The 25,717-nt window shown below is 40.4% G+C and overlaps 3 protein-coding genes across 3 annotated transcripts; all 3 read right to left on the minus strand.

Annotated features, from left to right (window-relative positions):
* Window positions 1–3,374: 3,374 nt before the first annotated feature.
* GCK72_000119 (uncharacterized protein) lies at window positions 3,375–8,967 on the minus strand (the record flags this gene model as incomplete). Its single annotated transcript, XM_003096779.2, has 9 exons — window positions 3,375–4,169; window positions 4,229–4,358; window positions 4,418–5,349; window positions 5,497–5,601; window positions 5,844–6,063; window positions 7,297–7,463; window positions 7,512–7,598; window positions 7,651–7,707; window positions 8,851–8,967. The coding sequence occupies 9 exons, from the start codon at window positions 8,965–8,967 to the stop codon at window positions 3,375–3,377; spliced, it is 2,610 nt and encodes an 869-aa protein (XP_003096827.2).
* Window positions 8,968–14,936: 5,969 nt separating this feature from the next.
* GCK72_000120 (uncharacterized protein) lies at window positions 14,937–19,818 on the minus strand (the record flags this gene model as incomplete). The annotated part of the gene is made up of 11 exons (XM_053722278.1): window positions 14,937–15,234; window positions 15,568–15,918; window positions 16,921–17,031; window positions 17,077–17,206; window positions 17,782–17,929; window positions 17,975–18,070; window positions 18,130–18,199; window positions 18,255–18,355; window positions 18,855–19,005; window positions 19,088–19,263; window positions 19,699–19,818. The coding sequence occupies 11 exons, from the start codon at window positions 19,816–19,818 to the stop codon at window positions 14,937–14,939; spliced, it is 1,752 nt and encodes a 583-aa protein (XP_053590923.1).
* A 4,609-nt stretch (window positions 19,819–24,427) lies between these two features.
* On the minus strand, window positions 24,428–25,573 carry GCK72_000121 (uncharacterized protein; the record flags this gene model as incomplete). The annotated part of the gene is made up of 3 exons (XM_053722279.1): window positions 24,428–24,569; window positions 25,288–25,506; window positions 25,557–25,573. 3 exons carry the CDS (start codon window positions 25,571–25,573, stop codon window positions 24,428–24,430), a joined length of 378 nt encoding a protein of 125 aa, XP_053590924.1.
* Window positions 25,574–25,717: the final 144 nt, after the last annotated feature.

Here is a 25,717-nt window from a genome sequence, read left to right on the forward strand (position 1 = left end):
CTATATCATTTGAAAGTTGAGAAAACGCTAATTCCAAATATATATTCAGTTTTTGCCCTCGAGGGCTGGTATTCAAGAAAAACAAAGTCAACGTTCGGAAACATGACAATTTATTGTATATTTAACGCGCACAAATCGCAAAGTATCGGGTGTCAGAAAGGCAATAATTTGTGGTTTTTCCAAACTTTGACCTTGTTTTTTTTTGAATACCAGGCCTCGAGGGCAAAAACTAAATATATATTTGGAATCAGCGTTTTCTCAGCTTTCAAATGATATAGGTCACGACCCATAACTCCAGACCGAGTCCAGGACCTTCCCTAGTAAGCAAACATGACGGAAACAATGAGCAATTGAACGAATATATTGTCCGAGAGGACTACACGACCGCGTAGAAGAAACTCTTCCACGAAGGGTCATTTTGATTCAGGAAAAAATGGTTTTTGATGCATTTTTTTTTTCAATTTTTCAATAATAAAAGTTTTTAGAAATTCCTGAAGTATCGACTTTAGTCATCCTTTAAGCCTGAGCCTAAAGACCCCGTTGAGCATACGCCTAAAAGAAAAAAAAACGTCATATTCATTTTCTCAGAAATTAAACCCAGACATATGTATTCTCTGAAAATAACCAATATTTGACGTTTTCAGAATTCCAAACTCCCTGAGGCTGAAATAAATTGCTGTGTTCGTTGGTCAAAACATTCTTCTTTTTCTTCTCAGAATCTCTCCTATTATAATAACAACTATATAGTTGACTGAACTGGATTTCAGGAACATTTGGTTTTAAAGAGAAACTTGTCTGCATCGGAAATTTTTAGATTCTATAAATTCCAGAGAACAACGGACGTACGACATCTGGACAGTGGGCACACAGACAGACTATATAAAATCCAGACTTGTCACGGCCCAGCCCGGCCCGGCCCGGCCCGTTTTGAAACATTTTTTGAAAAAAGTTTGAATTTTTGGCTTTTTTTTGACTTTTTTAGAACTTTTTTTGGAAAAAGTATAGTTTTTGACCAAAACTTTAAAATTGAGTCAAAATGTGAAAATTTATGATAATTTTAGCATTTTCACTCTATTTTTCCGAAAAATTTCAAAAAATTTCTAGTAAAAAATGGGTACCCACTTTTGAATACGGCCCGGCCCGATTTTTGACAAGTCTGATAAAAACACGTCCCCGAAAACTTGCTTGTGGCTCACAGTCAACGATTTTGTCAACTTTTCAAGCTTCTAGGAAGTATAGAAATTTCTGGACGTAAAAACCATGATTTTCAGCTTTTTCAGCCTGAAAATTCCCAAAAAACAGTGTTTTTAGTGAAAAAATGACCAATTTTTTGGTGTCGGAACGCGTCTAGACTCAAAATGTTTGAGTTTTAACATGAACTGTCAAGAAATTTAGCTTTCTGAACTAAAAATTGTATTTTTTTTTCATTTTTCTGCATAAAAACGTGCGGAAATTGATTTTTCCCGTTGAAAAATTATTTTTTGCAAGGATTTCAAATTCGGACCAGAAAATGAGTTTACAAGAAAATAGTTAATTACAACAATAAGCTTTAGCCAAGAACTAAGACTACAACATTTTTTTCATGGCTACATTTTTGCAGTTGACAACTTTTTGATTGCTCCGCCCACTTTTGAGATATGCGCTTTCAAAGAAAGGACACTCTTGCCTTTGACGTACCATTCTTTAAAGACTCATATCTCAAAAGTGGGCGGAGCTATCAAAAAGTTGTTAACTACGAAAATGTAGCCCTGTATTTGATCTACTAGGAAAATATAAATTTGAGACATTTGGCACAAGTTATAACACCAAGAGGGCGTGTCAAACTAATTGATCCAGCAAGTTATGACACTACCTCATGACACCGTTTTTAAAGTTTTCGCTTTTTTTTTCGAAAAAAGAATATAGACACAAACAGCCTCAATTTCCCCTTGCTCATTAAGAAAATTCCCCATTGTTATCGAGAGTTTATTTTTGTTTTTCACATGGCAGGTGGGGGAAATTGAGTTGGTCGCTCGCTTAACGTCTTAATTAGAACCTGTAAACATATTTTTTCTCAATTTATTCCATATTATATATATATAAATCAGAGAAGTTTTGGAAGGCATTGGGTGAGGGGGAAGGAACACAATTATCATCTAGACGAAACGATTATTAAAGGCGCATAACACACTCTTTTCTCTCTACCGTATGACACCCTGGTTGGCGGGGGGGGGACTATGCATCATCTCAATTGCAAGGGAGGACGTCTCAATAAAACTTTCAAAGAATTTTTCAAAAATTTTTTATTGACGACGATTTCTTATGCAACCAGGGGCGGGGAAACAAAAAAGAAACGGAAGATTTTTGGAAATTGCAGGGTGGAAAAGGGAAAGGGGTCGCTCGATTGACCTAATTGTTCGAAGTGGGGTGGGGAAGGGACAGTCAGTCAGAAGCACAATAAGGGGGACGGGGGGAGAACAAAAAGGATAATGTCGAGAAGATTTTGTGAAAAAGGGGACGACGATAGAGAGAAAAGGGGGGAAAAGCGGGCGCATAAGAAAAAAAGAGAGAAAGAAATTCGGTAGAAGGCCAATAAAAAATGAGAAAAGAGAAAAAGAAGAAATAAAACAATTATACACATTAGTCAAAATTTAATGGAGAGAGAAAGTTGCGTGGCGACGGCTTTTTTATATTTGAATATATTGTGGTGGCGATGATGTGATGTTGCTTAATAATCGTCTTCCGTGACGAAAATCTGAAAATAGAATATGATAGAAGGGAATAATTATTGATAAATGGCACTTGCTCAGGAGGGAGTTGTTGTCTACGAAAATGTTTTTGAGAAGAAGCGGAGAATATTCTAGAAGCTCAAAAATTCTGGGGACCGCGAGGGTGGATTATTGAGAAAATGCATAAGTTTAAGAGAAAAAGTCCAATTAGGGGACCTTAAGTAAAAAACTTTAAGCCTAAGCCTAAGGGGTGGCTGAAATTGAGTTTAGTTAAGCCTAAGCCTAAGGGAGTCCCAAAATATAGGCCTGCTGTAAAAACCGTAGTAAAGTAAAAGTAAAAAAGTAAAAAAAACCGTTTAAGCCTAAGCCTAAGGAAATGGTCGCCATTGAGCCTAAGCCTAAAGACTGGCTGAAATTGAGAAATTAGATAAGCCTATGCCAAAAAGGAGTGAGCCCAAATAAAAAGTGGTTATGCCTAAGCCTAAGAGTTTGGACGGCTCTAAGATTTGGCTAAGCCTAAGCCGAAGATTTAGGTCTTGGAAGGGAATATCTCAAATTGCTTAAGCCTAAGCCTAAAACTTCTGCTTCCCCCCAATTTCCAGAAGCCATATCGGTGACCTTCTCACCATATTCCCAAATGTAGAACAAAAATTCCTCCCCCACCCTCTAGTGAAAAGGACTCACCTTGGAGGAGGACTTTCCGGTGACAACCGATGAGCGATGCTTGGCACGGATAAGGTGAAGGGAGCTCTCGGCTTGATCGGCACGACCCTCGGCATCCTCGAGCTCGTGTTGGTATCTGCGGACTCTCTGCAAGTTTTGCATTGTCACCGACTCGGCCTCGGCAAGTTGTCTCTTCTGGATGTTGAGCTTCTCGGTGAGACGGTCGGCGGTGTCTTGAGCCATGACGAAGTTCTTGTGCTCCTCGTCGACGAGCTGTTGGACCTCCTTGATGCGGCGATCCTTCTTTCTCAAAGCGTTCTGGGTCTCCTTGTGTCTTCTGGTCTCCTCGTCCAAAGCGGTCTCCAAATCGCGAATTCTGGTCTCCAACTTGGCGATGACTCGCTTTCCTCCGAGAAGGGCGGCGGCCTCGGCTTCCTGGATTTGGACTTGGAGTTGCTTGACTTGCTCCTCAAGGGACTTTCTCAAGGCGTCGATCTTCATCGAGTGCTCTTGCTCCTCGTGAAGTTGCTCAACAGCGCGGGCGGCGTCGGCGAGGGCGCGGTTGGCGCGCTCATCAGCGGCGTGAAGTTCCTTGGTGACCTCGTCCAAATCGGCTTGAGCGGTGGAGAGTTCGGTCTCGAGCTTGTTCTTGATCGAGGTGAGGTTGTTGTTGATGGAGATAAGATCGGAGATTCTTCCGTTGGCCTCCTCCAAGTCAACCTCGGCTTGCTTGCGGGCGCGGACGGCGTTGTCGAGGGCGGTCTTGCACTCCTCGAGTTCGGCGGAGAGAGCGGCGACCTGGAAGTGTCATATTCAGTACAAATGTTGCTATAAGTTGAAAATTTTTAAAAATTTACCTTGCGTTGGGCAAGGGCGTATTGGTCCAAAACTTGTTGCAACTGACGTTGAGTGTCCTCCAAAGCGGCTTGGAGAACCTTGAGTTGCTCCGATTGCTTCTTGATGGTCTTCTGGGCTTCGATGTTGGCTCTGCAATACAAATTTTAGGTTTTTTCATTCTAATTCTTAGCGAGGCGGGGGTACTGTACCTGTTGAGGTTGTCAACGGTCATCTCAAGCTCGGCAATCTCGGCTTGGTACTTCTTCTTCAGTCTCGAGATCTCGGCCTTCATGCGGGCCTCGGCATCAGCCAAAGCGGCGATGAGTCTGTCGATCTCGAATTGGAGATTCTTGCGGAGAGCCTCCATCTCCTCCTCCTTCTCCTGGAGACGGCGTTCCATCTCGATGCGGAGAGCTTGGAGCTCGGCGAGGGCGCGTTGAGCGCGGTTTTCGGCGTCACGGCGTTGAGCGTCGGCCTCCTTAAGAGCGGTCTGGAGCTCACGGATCTCTCCGGCGAGACGGGCGTTCTCGAGGTCGAGCTCGTGAAGTTTGCGGTTGGCGTCGGCGAGAGCCTCCTTGGCTTCGTGAAGCTCGTCGTGGAGCTTCTTGTTCTCGCGAGCAAGAGCCTCCTTCTGCTCGACAGCCTTCTCGTACAAGTGCTTCATCTTCTGGAGCTCGGCGTTGGCGGCACGGAGCTCGCGTTGAGCAGCCTCCAATTCCACGTTGAGCTCGTCGATGCGGACCTTGAGCTCTCCGACTTGTCTCTCGAGTTGCTCCTTGGCACGCTCCAAGATGGCGATGGTGTTCTGAGCCTTCTCAAGGTCGACGATAAGCACCTCGACCTCGGATTGAAGACGAGACTTGGCCTTCTCGAGTTGAGAGATCTTCTGAAGCATGATCTCGATTTGCTCCTCGTACTCGGCTTGCTTCTGGAGCATCTTCTTGCGGAGATCCTCGACTTCCTCGTGGTGAAGAGCGACCTCGGCGTCGAACTTGCTCTTCCATTGGGTGATCTCCGTGTTGGCCAAGTTGAGCTTGTGCTCAGCGTCGGAACGGGCAACCGACTCCTCATCAAGGGCGGTGCGGACCGAGTCGAGCTCAAGTTGGACTTGGTGGAGTTGCGATTGGAGTTGGGAGCGCTCCTGAAAAACGATTCTCTTATAAATTTGATCTTTGTTGTGCCCACATTGCGTCAGAATGGCAGAGCCAACGCTTTCCGTTTAGGGGGGAAGCGTTAGTAAGTAACCCGACACCTGACACATAATCTGACACATTTTGACGTGACTTACGCGCTCGGCATCCTCAAGACGGCGTCTAGCCTCCTCGAGTTGTTGGGCGAGGGTGTACTTGACGTGTTGAAGGTTGTCGAGTTGGACCTTCTGGTCGTGGACCTCCTGAAATCATACATTTTTAGATTTTTGGTAAAGCCAAAGTCCCCTGTCCCCCTTTACGTGTGTGAGGAAGAGCCAAGGGATGCTCACTAATATCTCGAGTACTCTATTTGCACACACACTCTGCGTAGCAAAAAAAAGTAGGAAAAAGTAGAAAAAGGGGGTTCTTTTTATATATTTTACTCTTTTTCCCCCTCTTCTATTGGATCAGATATCACATGAGAGATAAAAAAAGCCGTACAAACCTTAAGGAGATCGTTGTTCTCGGCCTGAAGGCGTTGACGTTGCTGGGCGAGATCGTTGACGTGCTTGCCCAAGTCCTCGACCTTGTTGGCGAGCTCGTTGGCCTGAGCCTCGAAACGTTCGGCGGCCTTCTCGGCGGTGTGCTTGTCCTTCTGGAGTTGGTCGATGGTGGCGGTCAACTCGATGACCTCGTGTTGGACACGTTGGCGTTCGCGGTCGATTCTGGAATCGGGTTTTGTTTAGTTTTTGTAAAATAGGATTGCGTGGGTGTCTGTGTCAATAAAGGGGTGATGTCAGAGGGGGCCGCGGGAAGCAGCTGGTAGAACGGGACAGGTGAAAAGTATTTTGGAAATAGGAACATGTGTAGAATTTGCGTCACAGACATAAAATACTTGATTTTTTAGTTTCAGGGGTCAAAATCTTCAAAATATTGGCTAAAGGGGGTCGACGGTTCAAATAGAGAGCTTACTGTAACTACACTCTTTTTGAAATGTGAGGTTACGGTACTCTAGCTATGTAGATCCTAAAACTCTAAATAAACAGTATATTGTAAATCGATGATTCTGAAAATTTCTTGTTTTGAGGTACCGTAGAAATTTTGAGGTACCGTAGTAAAATGCGGCGAAGGAGACTTCTAGAATTTCTCTGTTTCAAAAATTTTTATATATTTAAGATGTCCGGTGTCTCAATATTAGAATATTTTGATACGGTGCAGAAATTATTTCTTACGGTAACTATTTGAAAGAATACGGTAGCTCAAAATCCAGAAAATGTAGTTTAGAACGTTTTAAAGTAGTTTAGGACTCAGCTGAATAAAAAATTGGTTATGTGAGCTAACTACAATATACCATGAATACTAATGGAAAAAGAAACAACATTTAAGTTACAGTACCACAAATCTATCGTAGAGCCTATAGACATGAGATATTTACCTACAGTATACCATAAGTACCACTGGAAAAACTGATCAAAATTCAGAAATGTTGGACTACTAGGTTACAGTAACCCAAATATAGCGTACACTCCATGCAAGTACAGTAACCTATGCTACAGTAGTCCCTGAAGTTTGATCCCATATCATATTCATATCCCTCTTTTCCTCTCCATGTTCCCATCCCATCCTATCTCTTCTCAACTCTTTTTAATATCATTATTTTTTACCACCACCACCAGGAGTGTGTGTGTGTGTTTCACGCGAAAGAACGGGAAGAAAGCATTACGAAAAGAGAAGATCATAAAGATCAGAGAGAGATCTCGCCTATCTCTTCCTGGAAGACGAAACAAACACACGGGTCCTAGGAGAAGAAACGTTTGTTATTTTACACTGGGTCCCCCCTCCTCCTCCGCCTAGAAGCGTCAAGATGAAGATAGAGGTATGAAGAAGAGCAGAGAATTTCGAAATGAGGATGAATAAAATGAAAGAAACACCACAAAAAACACAATATAGACACTCACTTGGCGTTCTTCTTCTGAAGCTGCTCGATTTGGTCTTGGTAGTCAAGGCAAGCGTCCTGGTGCTTCTTGCGGAGCACGTTCATCGCATCCTCGGACTCCAATTGGGACTCCTCGAGGAGCTTGCGAAGCTTGAGAAGCTCTCCCTCGCGCTTGCGGTTCGATTCGATCTGGAATCACCATTTATAGACAAAATCAAAAATTTAGGTGGTACTTACTTGACTGTCGGTGGTTCCCTCGGCATCCTCGAGTCGGTCAGTCAAAGCAATGAGTTGGACGGAGAGATCGGCGCGCTCACGTTCGATCTGAAATTGTTATTGGGTTATAGGATTTAAGGGTCCAAAAGAAGTAACTCACTCTGTTGCGGAGCTCACGCTCGGACTCCAAATCCTCTTGGAGAAGACGGATCTTGTCCTGAAAACAATTTTTTTTGGTTTTTCGGTTATTAAGGTTCTAGAAGGTTTTAAAATTGAAGCCTAAAAAAATTTCCAGGAAGGTCCCTTAGCCTAAGCCTAGAGGTTGTACGATTTCAGGAATCAGTTCAAAAGGTTCTTTAGCCTAAGTCTAGCTTCTAGAATCGCTGAATTCTCGCCTACGGTAGCCTAAGCCTAAGAAAATTTTTCTGGAAGGTTCTTAAGCTTAAGCCTATAGGCTTGGCTACTTAAATAGCTGAAATTCTTGCCTAAGGTAGCTTAAGCCTGACAAAATTTTTCTGGAAGAAAGATTTTTTAGCCTAAGCCTATAGGCTTAAATTCCAGAAGGTTCTAAATTTTAAGACTAAGCCCAAGTACCTCAAAATTTTAATTTAGGCTTAACCTTCTTTTTACCCATTTCCATATAAATCCCCTCCTTCCATATGCCAAAAGGTTTCTTTTCCCTCATTTCCGAATACTTTACACAACACAATCCTCCCCGGGTGCCTACGCGTGGGAGCTCTGGCTCGGGAAGCGATGAAATAGTGTGGGAGACGAAGAGACGCAGAGAGATGTGGCGGTGGCGGCGGCACACACATACTTTGCGAGAGAAGAAAAAGAGATGAGCAAATGGATGGCAGGATAAAAGATGTTTCGAGTCATTTATTTTTTTGGGTTCAAAATTGATATACTTAATTTGGAATTTAAAAAAATCGATAACTGGAAAAGCCTAAGCGGCGGGAAAACACTTAAACGAAACTAAAAACTAACTAAGGCTTACGCTGAAAACTACAGTATGCCAAATATGTAGTTTCAAAACGTCCCTATAGTTGCGAGATGTCCTAAGATTCAATTACACACATTCTAATACACACAAAAAAGAGAAAACTGGTTAAGCGAGAGATTTTGGATCGGCTAGCAAATTTACTTTAGGTACTTGAGGGATGAGGATAAAAGATTTCTCTAAAATTTCTCTAGATTTTTGGTTTTGGGGGTTTTAGAGTTTCAATAGGCTTTAAAAATGGTCCCTTAAGCTTAAAATTTCTGGGATTTCAATTTTCCTTTTAAAAAAATTAGGAAAGTTTAAAAAAATAGATATCAAAATCAAGGATAACAATCAAAAATAATGAAAAGTTGAAGTTACCTCAAGACGGGTGAGCGATCCAAGATCGGCGACGGACATGCTGCCGAATGGTGAGCCGAACGCGGCTTGCGACGGGCTCTTCAGAAGAGCAGCGGATGGCGAACGGTACAAAGACATGGTCGGGAATAATAATATTTCAAATGGTGCCCCTTGTTGTATGTTGTGCTGCTGGCTGGCTGGCTGCTTCGAGACTGACTGATTGTGCTTGGCGGGATCGGCGGTGGGATGGGGGGATGGGGAGGCTGTTGCCGTCGGGAGGAGATAGAGGGATAGAGAGATACACACATATATCCCCTCGCGCCCCTCCGCGATCCCCCTTATCCCTCATTCCGCCGTCTTCCACACGAAGGTAGTGCCCCCGGGAGCCCGCGAGAGAGCTCTCCCTCAGTGTAATCCCTCTTTCTCTCTCTCGCACATCAACTCCCTCCCACTCGAAGGCGCTGCGTATCTGATAAATGCCGTTGTGTTTTGCCAACGAGTTGGCGGGATACGATATATGCGAGAGAGTGTGCCGATTGGAGAGACGTTAGAGAACTTGGGTTTTAAACATTCACTCTCTCTCTCTCTCTATGTGCCGAGAAAGTTTGGTTCGGGCAGGAAGATGAAGAAAAGGATGAGCTCGTCCAGGAAGAGTTGGCACAGAGGGAGAAAGAGATATTTTGAAGAGACAAAAAATAAGAAATTGTCCTCTCCTCACAATTTTTGCCCTTGTAGTGTCCAAAAGGTGCCAAAAGATGAGGGATAGATTGGAAAAAACACTTTAAAAGCTTACAGTGGTACAGTACCCTAAGGGATGCTTGAAAAGTCTGAAAATTTAAGTTTTTTTCATCGAAAACAGCTGCTCTACTCCAATATACCTCAAAAAGTTACAGTACCCTTGAGTATACCTGAAAAGTCTGAAGATTGAAACTTGACTAAATTAACAGAAATCTTACTGTACCTATTTTCAGACGTTTTACAGCACGAGGCCCAAAACCAAAATTGGAACTAATGGTACGGTAAGGAAAAATTCCAGCTATTCAAATTTTTTGAATCAAACCTAGACCTCCATTTTTGTAGTTGACAACTTTTTTGTAGAAGTTTTCACTGAAAAGTTATGTGTCTTTTTTAAGTGCTTATATCTTTTTTCAGAGAGGTATCACACAAAAGTTGTCAACTACAAAAATGAAGATCTAGATTTGACGCATCGGGGAAATGTAAAATTAGAACAATGGCAACATTTTCAGATGTAGAGACAAGTGCTCAAAATTGTGCGTTGAAAATTCTGCAATCCAAGATGAGAAATTTTTCAGATTCGCTTGAAATTTCGTTGAAAATTGACCATTTTTGAAACTTTCACCTTCATTAAGTAGAAAAAATTGCGTTTCCCAATTCCGCAGTTGAGAATTTTTTGATATCTCATACTTTTCATGGGCTCTGGAAGTTACAGTACCTTATGTACCCTTGAAGAATCCTTCAGTTTCAACCAAATTCTCTTTAAAGACGCATACCCTGAAACCCTATCAAAAAGTTGTCCACTACAAAAATGGAGAGCTAGATTTTCTTCATCAAATACCAAAAATTTAACAACATAAGGTACCGTACCAGAAGCTTGAAGTTGGTCAAGATCTGAAAATCACAATTTTGATTTGTCTGAAAGGTTTTGGTACTTTTTCTCAAATGTATCCTCTAACTGGTCCCAAGTCAGTGTCTCAAATCTTCCAGTTTTTCTATTTTCAGTTTTTTCTCATTTGATTTCAAATCCCAGTCAATAATAATGGCTCCTGATCACTTTTTTTGCTCCCCTCTCATGCTTCTTCTTTTCTTATTCGCCTTCCTTCTTCCTTTCCTCTGCTAAGAATTGAGATGTATGTATGTTGTAATAGTTGGAGAGTGACTTCCACTGAGTGTGTGCCATCGAATGTCCCGAAGAATGTCTTTGGGACGTATCGAAGGGTGTGTGGGGGTGTGGAAGGGTACAATGGTTAATGGGGGATTGATGATATGGAGAGGAGAAGGAGGAAATTGAATAATTGGGAAATAATTGACTAAGGTTTTCAGATTCTTGTCAAGTGGCTACCTTTCAAAAAGTGAAACAGGTTCAAATTTACATTTTTCTTGTAGATAAAATCTAGATCTCCATTTTTCTAGTTGACAACTTTTTGATAGAACGTCATCCTGGGGTACTGTAGCTCCACGAAGCCTTCGGTACCCAATAGAAACTTTGCACAGCTACAGTACAGTGAGCTTTGACGAAAAAGTTGTCAACTACAAAAATGGAGATCTAGATTTGTTTTATCAAGTTCCAAAATTTTGAGAACCTACAGTAAGACGTGTTACCGTACCAGAAACTTGAAGTTGGTCAATTTTGGAAAATATCTGAAAATCTGACGCATTAGGGCTTACCTAACTTCCTTTATATCTCAGTCCGGAAGATTTGTACAAAAAAGTTGTCAACCACAAAAATGGAGGTCTAGATTTGATTTATCAGATTAATGTAAAATTGGTACATTTGGGACAAAATGTGGCATCTAGGGGACATCATGGTTCCAATGGACAATACCTCAAAAAAACATTGAGGGAAAACATTGATTCTTGGCACACATCATATTTGCAGTTGAAAACCTGAATAAAATTTTATGAGCCTCTTCGAAAACAGCTTATCAAACTGTAATAGTAACATTTTTTCACATTTTACTTTAGAAGCCGTCAAAACTGAAATTAACGGTTAAAAACCTGGTAAGGTAACCTGAAATCTTCATTTTTGTAATTGACAACTTTTTGATAGCTTTGCAAGCATCCCGGGTTACTGTAGGTCTCCAAACGTCTGGACCCATCCGAGTTGGCCTACAGTATGTCAGAAATTCAAAAGTTTGGGAAAATTAGAAAAATTCAAACGCTTAAGCTTCGAGTGCCTTAATTTAAGTTGTTTTCCTTAAGCGTAAGCTAGAAAATAACATTTTTCTTGTTTTATTATCCAAAACCCCACACTTCCGGCTGTAAAACCTCCGTCATCTGACTGGGCATGCTCAGTATCAGAAATTTCGAAATAATGTTGAAATCCTCATACGTTTTCAGATCTCTTTTTCATGCTACGACTCATCGATCAGACAACAAAACAAAAGATACCCATTGTGTCATGGCATGTGCCACCAGCTGACAAGACTTTGTGTTGACCTGGCTCCAATTAGTCGAGGGAAAAAGGGACCAGAGGGTTTAAGAGCAACAAATTTCAGAAAAAGTATATATATATATATATATATATATAAACTTTCCGACAGAAAACGAAATCTGCCAAAATTTAGAGCCTGATTGAAAATTGTGATTTTTAGATATTGACCAACTTTAAGCTTTTGGTACGGTACCCTATGTAGTCAAAATTTTGTTATTTGATGAAGCAAATTTAGATCTCCATTTTTGTAGTGGACAACTTTTTGACAAAATGTCATCCCGGGTTACTGTAGCTCTCCGAACCTATGAAGCCTTCGATACCCATCATCGCAATAGAAACTTCGCACAGGTACAGTAACCCGGGATGGCATTCTATCAAAAAGTTGACAACTAAAAAAATGAAGGTTTAGGTGTGATTTGCAATGATTGAATAAAACCAATTGTTTAAAAAATTTAAACCAGAAAGAGGACCGGTTGAAAAACTTAAAGTTAGTCAATTTTTGCTGTTAATGAAAAAACCTGAATTTCGACTTAAAATTGAAAATGTTTTCAGAGTTTTCTTGAAAATATTAAATTGAAACATCTGATATTATGTGTAACTTGTTATAGAACTGACATTAATCTCCATCTTTGTAGTTGACCACTTTTTTCTAAATATACTCTCTTCACCTACACTACCGTGCAGTAAGATATACAATTTGGCATTTTCAGTTAAAAATGATCATGGGGGTGTTACGGTATCACTGATGTGTCCCACATAATAAATTATGTACAAACCATACAGAACAAAGATAGAACTTCATTTTTGTAGTTGACAACTTTTTTGTACGGACACTCCCAAGCAAGTTACGTATCGAAAAAGTGATTTATCCCTCAAATCGATCAATTTCAGTGCAAAATAGTGCGGTTGTCTTAAAATGACCATAACTCTCTAGGGAGTGTCTGTATAAAAAAGTTGTCAACTACAAAAATGGAGCTCTACTTTCGTTTTGTTTGGTTTTTACGTATTTTACTTTTTAGGACAAATCAGGGATACCGTAACACTCTCTCAAATCATTTTCAACTGAAAACAGCAAATTCTGCCATCTTACTGCATCTTACTGCACGGTACTATTGTTATAGAATGTTAAGGTATCAGAGTGTTTTTACGTGTTTTTTCAAAGTGTTCTTTAGTTGTTAAGTGAAATATTAAAACTATTCCAATTTATTTTCATTTATACACGGCGTAAGTAAGCGTACTCCGGTCAATAAACATTATGATGGGAAACTGCTTTATAGTTATATTTATTAAATTGGTCATAATTAGAGCTTTAATTTTCTAATTGGCCACTTTTCCTTATATACACTAACTGGATAGTTACAGCCGATCTCCGTGAGACAATTCAATTATCAAAAAACCCTCATTTTTCTTTCATTTCTCTCCCATTATTTCTCCTCTCTCTCGGTGTCAATTTCCTATGATCACTACGAAACTCTTCTTCTTCTTCTTCTTCTCTTTTTTTCTTCAGATTTTTCTCCAGATCGCCCGTTTATCCTCTCGCTCTCTCTTTTTTTCCTCTGAACTCTATCTTCTACTACTACACATTTTTCTTCATCTTCATCTTCGTTGAAACTTGCCGAGAGCAAGATGAGATCACATTATTGTTTTGAAGGTTTCGCAAGGGGCGCAGCGACGAGGCAGGAAGATGATAGCTGTGTTGGAGAGAAGAAGAATTAAAAAGTTTTAAAGTTTAAAAAAGAAATGTAGGGTTCGTTTTTTGATTGCAGACAAAAAAGAAGACGGGAAAGGGGTAATTGAATCAATACACTTACAGTACCGCTCAAAAGTATATTAAGTTTTCCCTTTTTCAGTTGAAAACGCCAAACTTTGAGATTGTGTCATGGTTATACTTATTGTCCCATCAAATAGATTTTTAATGGATCATACAGATCAAAAGTAGAGCTCCATTTTTGTAGTTGGCAACTTTTTTGTACGGACACTCCCTAGCAAGTTACATATCGTCGAAATAATTTCTCCATCAAATCGATCCATTTCTGTGCAAAATAGTTCGATTTCTGAGCTGTCCCCTTAAAATGACCATAACTCTCTAGGGAGTGTCCGTACAAAAAAGTTGTCAACTACAAAAATGGAGCTCTATTTTTGATCTGTATGATCCATTAAAAATCTACTTGATGGGGCAATAAGTATAACCATGACACACTCTCAAAGTTGGACCTTTTCAACTGAAAAAACCAGAACTTAATATACTTTTGAGCAGTATTGTATCAAAATAATTGTTTACAAAATACCAGTAAAAATATGTGTTTTTAATAAAAAGCGTCATTTCACCGTTAAATTTGTTTTTTTTTTTTGAAAGATGGACTTTCAAGCATTTTTCTTTTTGAAAAGCCGCAAAAACACTGTCGTAGTTATCATCATTTCTTCATTTTATAAAAAAACTTGTTCTCAAGTTCCAAAAAAACCTCAATGGCCGAACTTTCACACGACCGCCGACCTCACTTCAGTACCAAAAATTCCCAGAAACTTTTCCAGGCCATGGACCCTTTTTTCTTCACCTACGGTGCCTAAAACAGTTTTCGGAATTCAAAAAGACCCATCTTAAAACGAGTTATGACGATTTGAAGTTGGTGGCCTAGAAATACGATTTTGGTTTTCTAGGCCACCAACTTTAAATCGTCATCACTCGACTAAAAAGGATCATTTGGAATTCTAAAAACTGAGTTTTGTTCGGAAAAACCTGGAACTTCGAAAATGTGTCCGTGGCCTAACTTTTTCAAAATTTTTTTTTCTAGGCCATCAATTTCGAACCGTCATAACTCGGTTCGAAATGGGTCTTTTTGAATTTTTAAAACTGAATTGATTAGTGAATAATCTGTTTTATTATACGCAAAATCTCAATCTCTTTTCATTTAATAAAAAAATTAGTTCTCTAATTTCACATCCTCCTCAATCCGCCACTCTGGTTACTCGATGTAGATGACAACCAGTGACTAGTAGTCTCCAGGGAACTTTTTCTTTCAGGTTTCACGGAATCCCCTTTTCTTAGTTGCAGGAAGAATAGAATAGCGAGTAGAAGGAGTCCCAGACCGATAGCAACGAATTGCAGGACCTGCATTAGTCGGGGTACCAACACGAATCCCAGCCAGACTTGGTTGAAAATGAATTGATGGAAGACGGGAGTGGCCTCTTGCCAGAATAACGGGATCATCACGTTTGGCATGTTCTGGCTGCTTCTGGAAGGCAAAAGTTATTAAAAATTCAGTTTTCCACCTTAAAACTGAATCCGATCGAATTTTTATTGCGATATTCGAATTCAGCTCATTGAGACGCTTCAAATGATTATAATGTTGCCTAGATTCGCTTCATATTGAGTCCCGCCACGAAATTCCAGGGTTACTGTAGTTTAAAGGCGCATAGAGGTCCAAAAATTTAAATTGATCGGATTCTAGTCATGATTATACTCATTCAAACCGTCTTGACGTCCTGATTCCGAATATTACAATGAAAATTCATAATGGCTAAGTTTTGGTGGCCTAGGATCCCAAAACAAAACAAAAACGACTTACGGAACATCATGTGACTTGATCACCGGCATGTTAACCTGCAGCCTATTGATCACTCTCAACGTCGTACCACTATACGTCTCATGATTATAAATCATTGGTTCATGTTTCTCGGCGTCCGGTGCCATCCCCACTACAGTACTCCTCACTTCATCTGGAGAGAATAAGAAGTGCGGAGGGGAATAGACGACGGCGAACGGAGTGGGTTGAAGACGTCCCGGGTAGCAGACCAAGGGGAACATGCCTGGTGGGAGGAGATAGGTACCGTTGTAATGGGAACCGTCGCAACAGGCATGACAGAAATTGATTTTTTTGGAGCAGTCGATTGAACCGGATTGCTGGCATTGGCCTTTTCTGGAAAACTTACTTTTGAAAGCATAACTTTGAAAGCCCGTCACGGTCTTGGAAATAGACCAGCCATTTCAAAATTATATTTTTCTAATAGAAAATTTTACGCGCTACATTTTGATAGTTGACAACATTTTGATAGCTCTTCTTGCCTTTAAAGATAGCCTATTTCCAGCGCAAGAAGGAGAGACGCAGAGAAGTTAGAAAGTTTAAAGGCGCATATCTCAAAAGTGGGTGGAGCTATCGGAAAGTTGCCAACTATAAAATTGTAGCCTGTGATTTTTTCTATTAGAAAAATATAATTTCGGGCTGGTGGAAAAAAATCTGACGCCAAGGGGACACTCCTAACTTTTATGAGAAAAGCCAGGGTTCTAACGGGCAATATCTCAAAAAAATTTTTTTAACTATAACAATAATATAATTTGATAGTAATTATATTATTAGTGTTTATCAAAACCTTTACGGTTTGCTACATTTTGAAAAATCAGGAACTTAGTGAACCTTTTGTACATAAAAAAGTAAAGATTTTTGAAAGCGCGCCACCAGTCTTGAAAGTTGTCCAGTATCTTCATATTTATATTTTTCTAATAGAAAAAAATCACGTTCTACATTTTTGTAGTTGACAACTTTTTGATAGCTCCTCACGCTTTTGAGATACGGAGCGTCAAAGCCAGCGGCCCAAAAGAAGGCGAGAGAGCGTGCAAAAAGAGGAGGGCGTCTCGCTTCTCTGCGTCTCCTCCCCTCCGCTGTGTCACGCTGTTCAAATTGGCTATCTTAAAAAGCGCATATCTCAAAAGCGTAAAGAGCTATCAAAAAGTTGTCAACTACAATAATGAAGCTGCTACATGTTTGATCTACAAGATGAATACAATTTGGGACAGGTGGGACAAAATGTGACACCAAGGGGACATGTTTAAGTTGATCAATTTTTCACTTGAAAATTGTTTTCTTTAAGTCGTAGAGTCTTAAACGTGTTGTCTTAAACCGTCCGAATGTCCCAAAACTCACGGCGCACACTTTGGCCACTGCGGGAAATAGTTCCTCTTCTCCACATTTCGATAACGGAAGCCCACATTTTTATCAGACGTCGTGTCCCATTCGTCATACCCAATATGATAACTGAAAAGCGGATTAAAAATTATTTATTTTTAAGGCGGTACTAACCCCATTGTCGGTATCGACTGAATCGTCTCTTTTCGATAGAAAGTTTTCGTAAACGAGCGGCACATGAAAGAGAAGAACATGTCGGCGGTGGATGACTCGTCGAGATGCATTTGGGTGAAACTTCCGGTGTCTGAAATTATATTTTTCCGGTAGAAAAAGTCTAGAGGATCATTTTTGTAGTTGACAATTTTTCTCTAGCTCCGCCCACTTTTGAGATATGCGCTTTTAGAGATAGCATCCGAGAAGAAGTGACAGAGAAAATTGGTCACACTTGAGATGTCCCCTTGGTGTCACATTTTGTCCCAATTGTCCCAAATTTATATTTTTCCGGTAGATCAAATCAAGCTCTACATTTTTGTAGTTGACAACTTTTTGATAGCTCCGCCCACTTTTGAGATATAAACGTTTGAAGTTAGGCGCCTTGATGAGAGAGACGCTGACAGTCAGCCGCTCTCGATTCTCTGCGTCTCTCCTCCCAGGTGCGCATCTTTAAAGGCGCATATCTCAAAAGCGTGAAGAGCTATCGGAAAGTTGTCAACTACAAAAATGAAGCATTATTTTAGATCTACAAGATTCATATAATTTGGGACAGGTGGGACAAAACGTGACGCAACGGGGACGTGTCAAAGTTGAGCTTTTTTCTACTGAAATTACAATTTTTTCACTGAAAATGCAATTTTTCACTAAAAATTCAAACAGACATACCACTTCCTCTGATACTCCTAGCTTCTGGTGTCGTCCACCATGAAGCCGGCAACTCCGTAATCCCCGCCCACTTTTTCACTTCACCGATTTGATTTATATTCGTTTTTCCAGTTTCTATCCAGTACTCCTCGTCGCGAGAGTTGTTATACTAAAAGTTTGAAAATTTGTCAATGGGGCGTGCTTGCATACTCACTCCTTGAAAGTACCCGAATTTTGGCATCTGGGGGATTGGAATTGGTACGATACTCCCGCCGTCGCCTTTGTAAATTCCGGAAAGAATGGTGACGATCTGAACAGAAATTTCTTTTAATTTTGAGGTATGAGCAATCGCGCTCTACTGAACTATACCCCTGAATGTGCTGCAGACAACAGAGCGTCCTCATAGCCATCGAAGAGTACTTCACGGACTTTGTGGGATCTGGAATTAAAATTTTTGGTGGCCTAGAAAATTTTCGGTGGCCTAAAAAACTCACACAAACGGGTACTCGCCAAGAATCATTAGAGCGGTGGCGATGATTGTCCGCCCGGTACGAGTGATTTGGAACTGCGGGTCGATCATGGAGCCGACGGCGCCCTCAAAAAAAAAATTATCACAAAATTGTAATTTTAGTGAAAAAAATTCCCAACTTTGACATGTCCCCGTGGTGTCATATTTTGTCCCACCTGTCCCAATTTATATTCATCTTATAGATCAAACATAGAGCTTCATTTTTGTAGTTGAAAACTTTTTGATAGCTATTCACGTTGTTGAGATATGCGCCTTTAATAATAGCCTACTTCCAGAGTGAGCGCGGGGAGAGAGGGGAGGAGACGCAGAGAAGCGAGACGCCCTCCTCGTTTCGCACGCTCTCTCGCGCGCTCTAACTTTGAGGCTCCGTATCTCAAAAGCGTGAATAGCTATCAAAAAGTTTTCAACTACAAAAATGTAGCCCTATTTTTGATCTATTAGAAAAATGTAATTTTGAAAATTTTGGATAAAAACGAAATGAGTTACAAGCGTTCAAAAATTATCATTTTTCACAATTTTTATCAAAATTTTTGTTTATTTTTTTAACTACGCTGTCATTACTCACCAATCCCGGTGGATTTGGAAACACAATATTCCTATCCCAGTCGCACTCATCACACGAGTAGTCCTTCGACAGAATATACCTTTTGTAGTTTTGATAAAACATTTGTGACTTGTCACCATTGAAATCAATGTACTTCTTTTGTTCGCTTTCTCTGAATCATAAAATCAACATTTAAAACGCATTCGCGCTCTACTGGATTTCCATTAGTTCAGTAGAGCGCACTTGCTACTCACTTCACAGCGAACGGTCCAATTTCCACCAAGCTTGGAGCAGCAGAGTAATATTTCACCTCATCCGGATTTGTTATGTTGAAAAAATAGAATTTCATGACATTATCAACCTGAGGGTTGGTATACTGAAATGCAGAATATCCAAGACTTGAGTCGGTGTTAATAGTCAGGCGAAGGTTCTGGAAAAAGTTTTTTTTAGGGGGGAAGGCATCTGAAACCAAAAATAAGTGTACCCCCATGACCGTTACAAAAAGCAAAAAATAGTTGGAGAGCAAAAGAATCGAACCCGCGATGCTCAGATTACTGGCCGGAATCGCTACCGGGTACACCACTGGTGCCGGCCGGCGGCGCGACTCCTGAGACGGTGATAAGTCTTCCGCGCGCCGCCGCCCTTTCACCACATGATCGCCACCATGTGGTGACACATGTAGTCTACCTGGTAAGGAGTCGGGCCACCAAAAAACCGACCGGGGTTCGATTCCTTAACCCCGCCATTATTTTTTGCTTTTTGTAACGGTCATGGTGGTATGCTTATTTTTGATTTTAGACACCATTTTCCCATTTTTCCAAAAAAAAAATTTTGTTAAAGTGTTCTTTGTACTTTTCAAAATTACCTGAATCACTAAATTACTGTAAATCGACGAGAACGCCGCCCACATGACAATCCCAAACACCAGACAAATAGCAGCGGCGATCACTATAAAAACATCCAGCTTACCTATCCGAATCTTCATGTTTTACCCTATAAATATGTACAAATTAAGAAATTAAAAATCAATTTGAAGGGGCAAACATACATATACATACACACAAAACTTAAATATGCTCCCTATATGTTTCACTCGTTATCAGCAGCTAACTATATTGTCGTACACGACGAAACTGACACAAAACTATTTGCTCATAACGTTATCATCATCATTTATAATTTTTACCCAATAGAACACACGAGGGAGCGGTTTGGGTCGAACTATACTCGAAAATTAATTATAAAATTTGAAATTGTCAAAAAAGTTATTTTGAAAATTGGGTAGATTTGAATATGTCCCCTAGGTGTCACATTTTGTCCCACATGTCCCAATTTTTAATTTTTCTCATAAATCAAAATCATAACTATCTTTACTAATAATATTCAGCAGATCTGTTTGTAAGTCCGTATGTCGCCGACTCTAGCGCCTTTTGTATTGAACCGTTTGCAATGAAATTTGGACAGATCGATTGGAAATTTGTCCCTGATGATGCCCAAACTTTTCTTTTTTCAAAAATATACAATTTGACGTCTTCTGGAGACAATGTCGATTTCAACAGTAAAAAGCGTTGAGAAAAGGTGTGTCCCAACAGGGTGGTAGAAAGCTCAAAATATCAACCTAATACTACTGACTCAGTGTTTCTTAACTGCACTCTCGAGAGCGCTCCGGCCGCGCGTATTTGGTGTAGCGGTCTACACAGATGACTCCCACACACACGGTGGTGCGTTCGTTCCCTCCAGGTCGGAATTTTTTTTTGGTTTTTTGTTTTGAAAAGAACTTAGACAGCCAGTATATGAAAGTTGTTTATAACTTCTTTACAGTAAAGATTTCGTAGATCAAAAGGGTCAAGTGATTATCTGCACCAATCTTTTGTCACTGTTCCCACCGCTACGATTCTATCATATTGGGTGATTGCAGCTTCATATCAAAAACTCAAAAACTACTGTAAGTGCATTTTTTGAAGAAGAGTATAGGAACTCCGAATTTCTAACAAGGGAATTGACTTTCCGTGTGCCTTGAGAATTCTCTATAAATTTGCACACCGATTGTTTCGAATTTGCTCTTTTGAATGATAATAATCAAAACGTGCAAAACTCCTGAAAAAAGTATACTACTAAAGAAGTGATGGTGATTTGTAAATAAGGAACTTTGGTGTAGCACGGTTACCTTCAGAAATGTAAATTCTAGGATGAGGATTCGTTAAAAAATTATCATAGTGCGCCATATTTAGAAGACGGAGGCGGCATCGCCGCCGATCAGTCAAAAATCGAAAATTGATATTTCAATGATCCTTTCCCGTTCGAAAAAAAGCAAAGTTACCAAATTTCTGTTCTTTCTGAAATAGTCTTTTGAAATAGTGCCGGTCAATTTAGGATAAATATCACTGAGAAGATTTGTGAGTTCCTATTAGAAAAGCAGGGAATATGTTACAGAACGGACTGCTCAGAGTCAACGAAAACTACTTACAAAAGAAGAAGATGCTCATACAATATAAAAAGTAAAAGAGAAAGGAACCGGGAAACTTTTTTTTCTCTGTTACGTATCATAAGGTTCGGGGTTAGCATTAGATCGCGCCTAATCGATGACGTTTTCAGCGACCCTATGGCTTTGTTAAAACTTATAATTTTATTTCGCCATACGAGGAGGGAGGAGGGAGGCGTCATCGCCGCCGATCAGTAAAAAAATTGATATCTGAATTATTACTTGCTTTCAGGAAGGTTCAAAAACCGCTCATTCTAAATTCCATATTCCATCAAGATAGGAAAAGTCATTGAGAGATTTCACAATGGTAGAATGCTACTCAAGTAGTGATGGTGGTTTGTGAATAAGCAACTTTGTCGCTGCGCGGCTACCTAAAAAAAAGAATTCTAGGATGAGAGTTTGTTAAAACACCGTCTTAGTCTGCCATATTCCGAGAAGGGAGACGGCATCGCAGCCGATCAGTCAAAAACTTCAGGAAGAATACTTTGAATCCATTTTTTGAAGATGTGAATAGAAAAGTCTTCAAGTTCTTGAACTTTAGTAAAAACATATGGTCTTAGTCGCCATATTCCACACATGGTCTTAGTCTGCCATATTCCGAGAAGGGGAGGCTGCATCGCCACCGATCAGTCAAAAAATAATAACTCATATCGGTATGATCACTCGCCTTTTGGGGAGGGAAGAGAGAAGAGTTATCAAGTTCACGTTCTTCTGTAAGATTGTTTCGAAATAAGGAAAACATAGGAAGAAAGTTCAAATTCGAAAATTAAAAAACAGATCATTCTAAATTCCATATTCTCTCAGGATAGAAAAAGTCATTGGGAAAGTTTGTAGAATTTGAGTCTGAAAAGGAAAAATTTTATAATTGTGCTTTGTAGGAACGAACTGCTCAGGCAAGAAGCGCCGCAGGCGCTGTAAAACCCAGAAGGGTGGCGTAGAGAAGGAGGTTGAGCAGCCGTTAGGCTGCGTTAACCGACTGGTATTTCTACAGTTGACAAATTTTAAATAGCTTTTCAGGGTTTTCAGATATGAATCTTAGAAAAAACTTAAGTAAAATTTGAACAAAAAATATTTTGTAAAATATCAAATTTTGAATATGTCCCCTTGGTGTCACATTTTGTTCCAATGGCCCCATATTTACATTTTTCTGATAGATGAAAACTAGAACTATGTTTTAATAGTTGACAACTTTTCGGTAGCTACGCAGGGTTTTGAGATATGAGTTTTAGAAAAAAAATATTAAAAATTTTGAAAAACTAGTTTGGAAAAAATCAAATTTTGAATATGTCCCCTTGGTGTCACATTTTGTCCCAGCAATCCCAACTTTATACTTTTTTAATAAATCAAAAATGGGTTTTATTTTTATACTAAAAAATTTTTGATAGCTCCTCATAGTTCTGAGATACGGAGCTTTTGACATGTCCCCTAGCTGTCACTTTTTGTGCCAATCGTCCCAATTTTAAATGTTTCTAATAGATCTCATTTCAGTTTTTACTTGTTACAAAAATTCGGTTCGAAATTTCTTATTTTCACCTTTTTCCGATCCTCTGCTGAAATTTTTTTCCAAATTAAAAAATCCACTTCCTTGTCATTTCCCCGCCGCAATAATTGACCTTCCCATCGGAACCTATCACAACAAAACGGTATTGACCGTCGTTTACTGCTGAAACTGTTCTCCCTTTCTCCTCTCAATTTTTCTCTGCGTCTCTTCATTTCCTTTATCTCTCCATTCCCTCCACTCATCAGAAGACACTAAATGAATTACACCCTTCTCAAAAGACTTTACACCGCGCGTACTCGAAAAAACCAAAAAAAACAGAAAAAAATCGAAAAAAAATGGTATAAAAGCCAGTCTGAAACCACATCCAATTCACAATTCCTTCGAGAATGTCGTCTGCAACGTTTCTTTCGGTTATGGCCGGTCTCTCCGGTCTCTTCGTCTTCGGCGCGCTCATCTCGGTCTTCCAAATCTACACCGACATCAATTCCTTCGTCGAGGAGAGCCAGCGCGAGCTCGGCGAGTTCCGTGGCTTCGCCAACGACGCGTGGAACTCCATGGTAAACCACGACGATGCGTCCCGTGTCGCCCGTAGCGTCTTCACCCGTCGCCACAAGAAGCAATCCCAATGTAACTGTGGACCACAGGCCTCTAACTGCCCAGCGGGACCACCAGGACCACCAGGAGCTCCTGGAGATGCTGGACACGACGGACAACCAGGAGGACCTGGAAAGCCAGGACAGCCAGGAGTCGCCGGGCCAGCTCACCATGAGAAGCAAGAGTGCATCAAGTGCCCAGCAGGAGCGCCAGGACCAGCCGGACCAGCAGGAGCCCCCGGACCAAAGGGACCAAATGGAAATCCAGGAGCACCAGCTCAAGGAGGAGGACAAGGGCCACCAGGACCACCAGGACCAGCTGGATCTGCTGGAGCACCAGGACAAGCAGGAGCACCAGGAAACCCGGGACGTCCAGGACAATCCGGGCAGCGATCCAGAGGACAACCAGGGCCAGCTGGAGCGCCAGGACCACAAGGAGCGCCAGGAGCACCAGGACAGCCAGGAGCTGGAAACGGAGCAGGACCAGCCGGACCACCAGGGCCACCAGGACCAGACGGACAGCCAGGACACCCAGGATCCGATGGACAGCCAGGAGCACCAGGAAACGACGGACAACCAGGAGGGGACGCCGCCTACTGTCCATGCCCAACTCGCTCGTCGGTGCTCCGTCACCGTAATGTCAGCCGTCATCGTGCCGTCGCTGCGAAGAAGAGAGTTGTCGCCAAGAAGCGTGTCGCCAGAAAGCGTGTCGCCGCTGTCAGACGTCATGTTCAGGCTTAAGACTGTCGAATTCGAATGGATAACAATTTTATCATAGTATGAATAGTCATTTATTTTGTTTTTGATTGATCATGAATAAAACATTCTCAGGTACTATAAATCTAAATGTTTTTAAAAAAATTTTAATTCATGAAAATTTAGTGAAAAGTTAATATATATCACGAATTTTGAGACATGTAGATCTCGAGCGATTCTTTTAGATTTTTAGGGTTTTTAATAGGATTTTGAGAAAAAGTCACTGAAAAACTGGATTTCGTCAAAAATAGTTTTTTTCGAATTATTCTGGGAATCTGTCATTCCAAACCAAAAAAACCAAGAATTTTGAATAATGAACCACAGTAGCCAGTTGTCCATCCTTGTTCCTGAAATCCCTTCCATTCTCACAATCGATGGTTTCCAGTTCAACAGTGTATTTCGATCTGGACATTGAGATATTGATTGAGTATTTAAGATGACAACTCACTTTTAATATCTTTCTCTTTCCCTTGCATTCCATTCCGTATAAACTATGTCTTTTAATAAGACATCCCAATCTGGAGCTTCTTTGAATCCATCCAGATGAAGATGTCTCAATTTCTTATTGTTTCCTTTAATCCAGTGATGTAGAAATTCATTGATATCAGTTTCTGTGAACTGGTGATTCTTCAGATACGCGATTTCACTATCCAATTCCTTCAAGTCTTCAAGTGGCATCTTTCCTAGATTATGTACAGAGAGTCGGGAAAAATGAAGAATCTTAATACATAAATTATTAATAAACGGAACAAATGCTATTATCTAACATTTTTGTAGTTAAAGTTTAAGTCCAGATTGGAACGAATTGTTATTCCAAATGTAGGATGGGTTCTCTCGAGTAGATATTCACAATCTTCATTAGATAGTGCCTCTGTTTCACTTCGAATTTGCAAATATCTGCATTTTTTGAAAACTGAATGCGACAGTACTTCTCTCATCGTATTCAATACATTGAGTTCTATTCCGATTGCCCATTTAATTTGGAAAAATATTTTGTCAAGATGTGTCAGCAAGGGGACAAGAGCAACTTCAAATTGGCTAGATTTACAATAGATGATTCGTTTTTCTGTGTTCTTGCTATAATATAAGGTTTCAATTTATTAGGAGGTATTCAAAACTAACCTAACATCTATGCAAATATTGTTAATTTTCATCTGACCGGTGATCGATTGAGGTTTCTCAACAAAATCTATCGCGAAGTCTTTTTTTGTAGAACTGCCGAGTTCATAGAAGAATATTGAATCCATTTTACCAATTAAAACATTAACCGATCTAGCCACCGGAATTCTAGATAGTTTCAAGAGGTTCAGTACTCGACGAGACACTTGAGATAATTCAAATCTGAAAGGAAAACTGTTTGGCTTCATAAATTCTGAAATCTTAAGACTTACATCTCCATAATTCCCATCGAACGTACAATTTCTGAGAAAATCAGAAAAGGGAATGATAACAACTTTATAGAACTCATTTGGCAAGAATCAGGAGCAGAATCAATAATCGAATGTGTGTGTTGGCAAGGAGGCTGCAGCCAATACGGCCTTCTCGTTTCTGC

Source organism: Caenorhabditis remanei, chromosome I (assembly GCF_010183535.1).
Source record: "Caenorhabditis remanei strain PX506 chromosome I, whole genome shotgun sequence".
Lineage (NCBI taxonomy): Eukaryota > Metazoa > Nematoda > Chromadorea > Rhabditida > Rhabditidae > Caenorhabditis > Caenorhabditis remanei.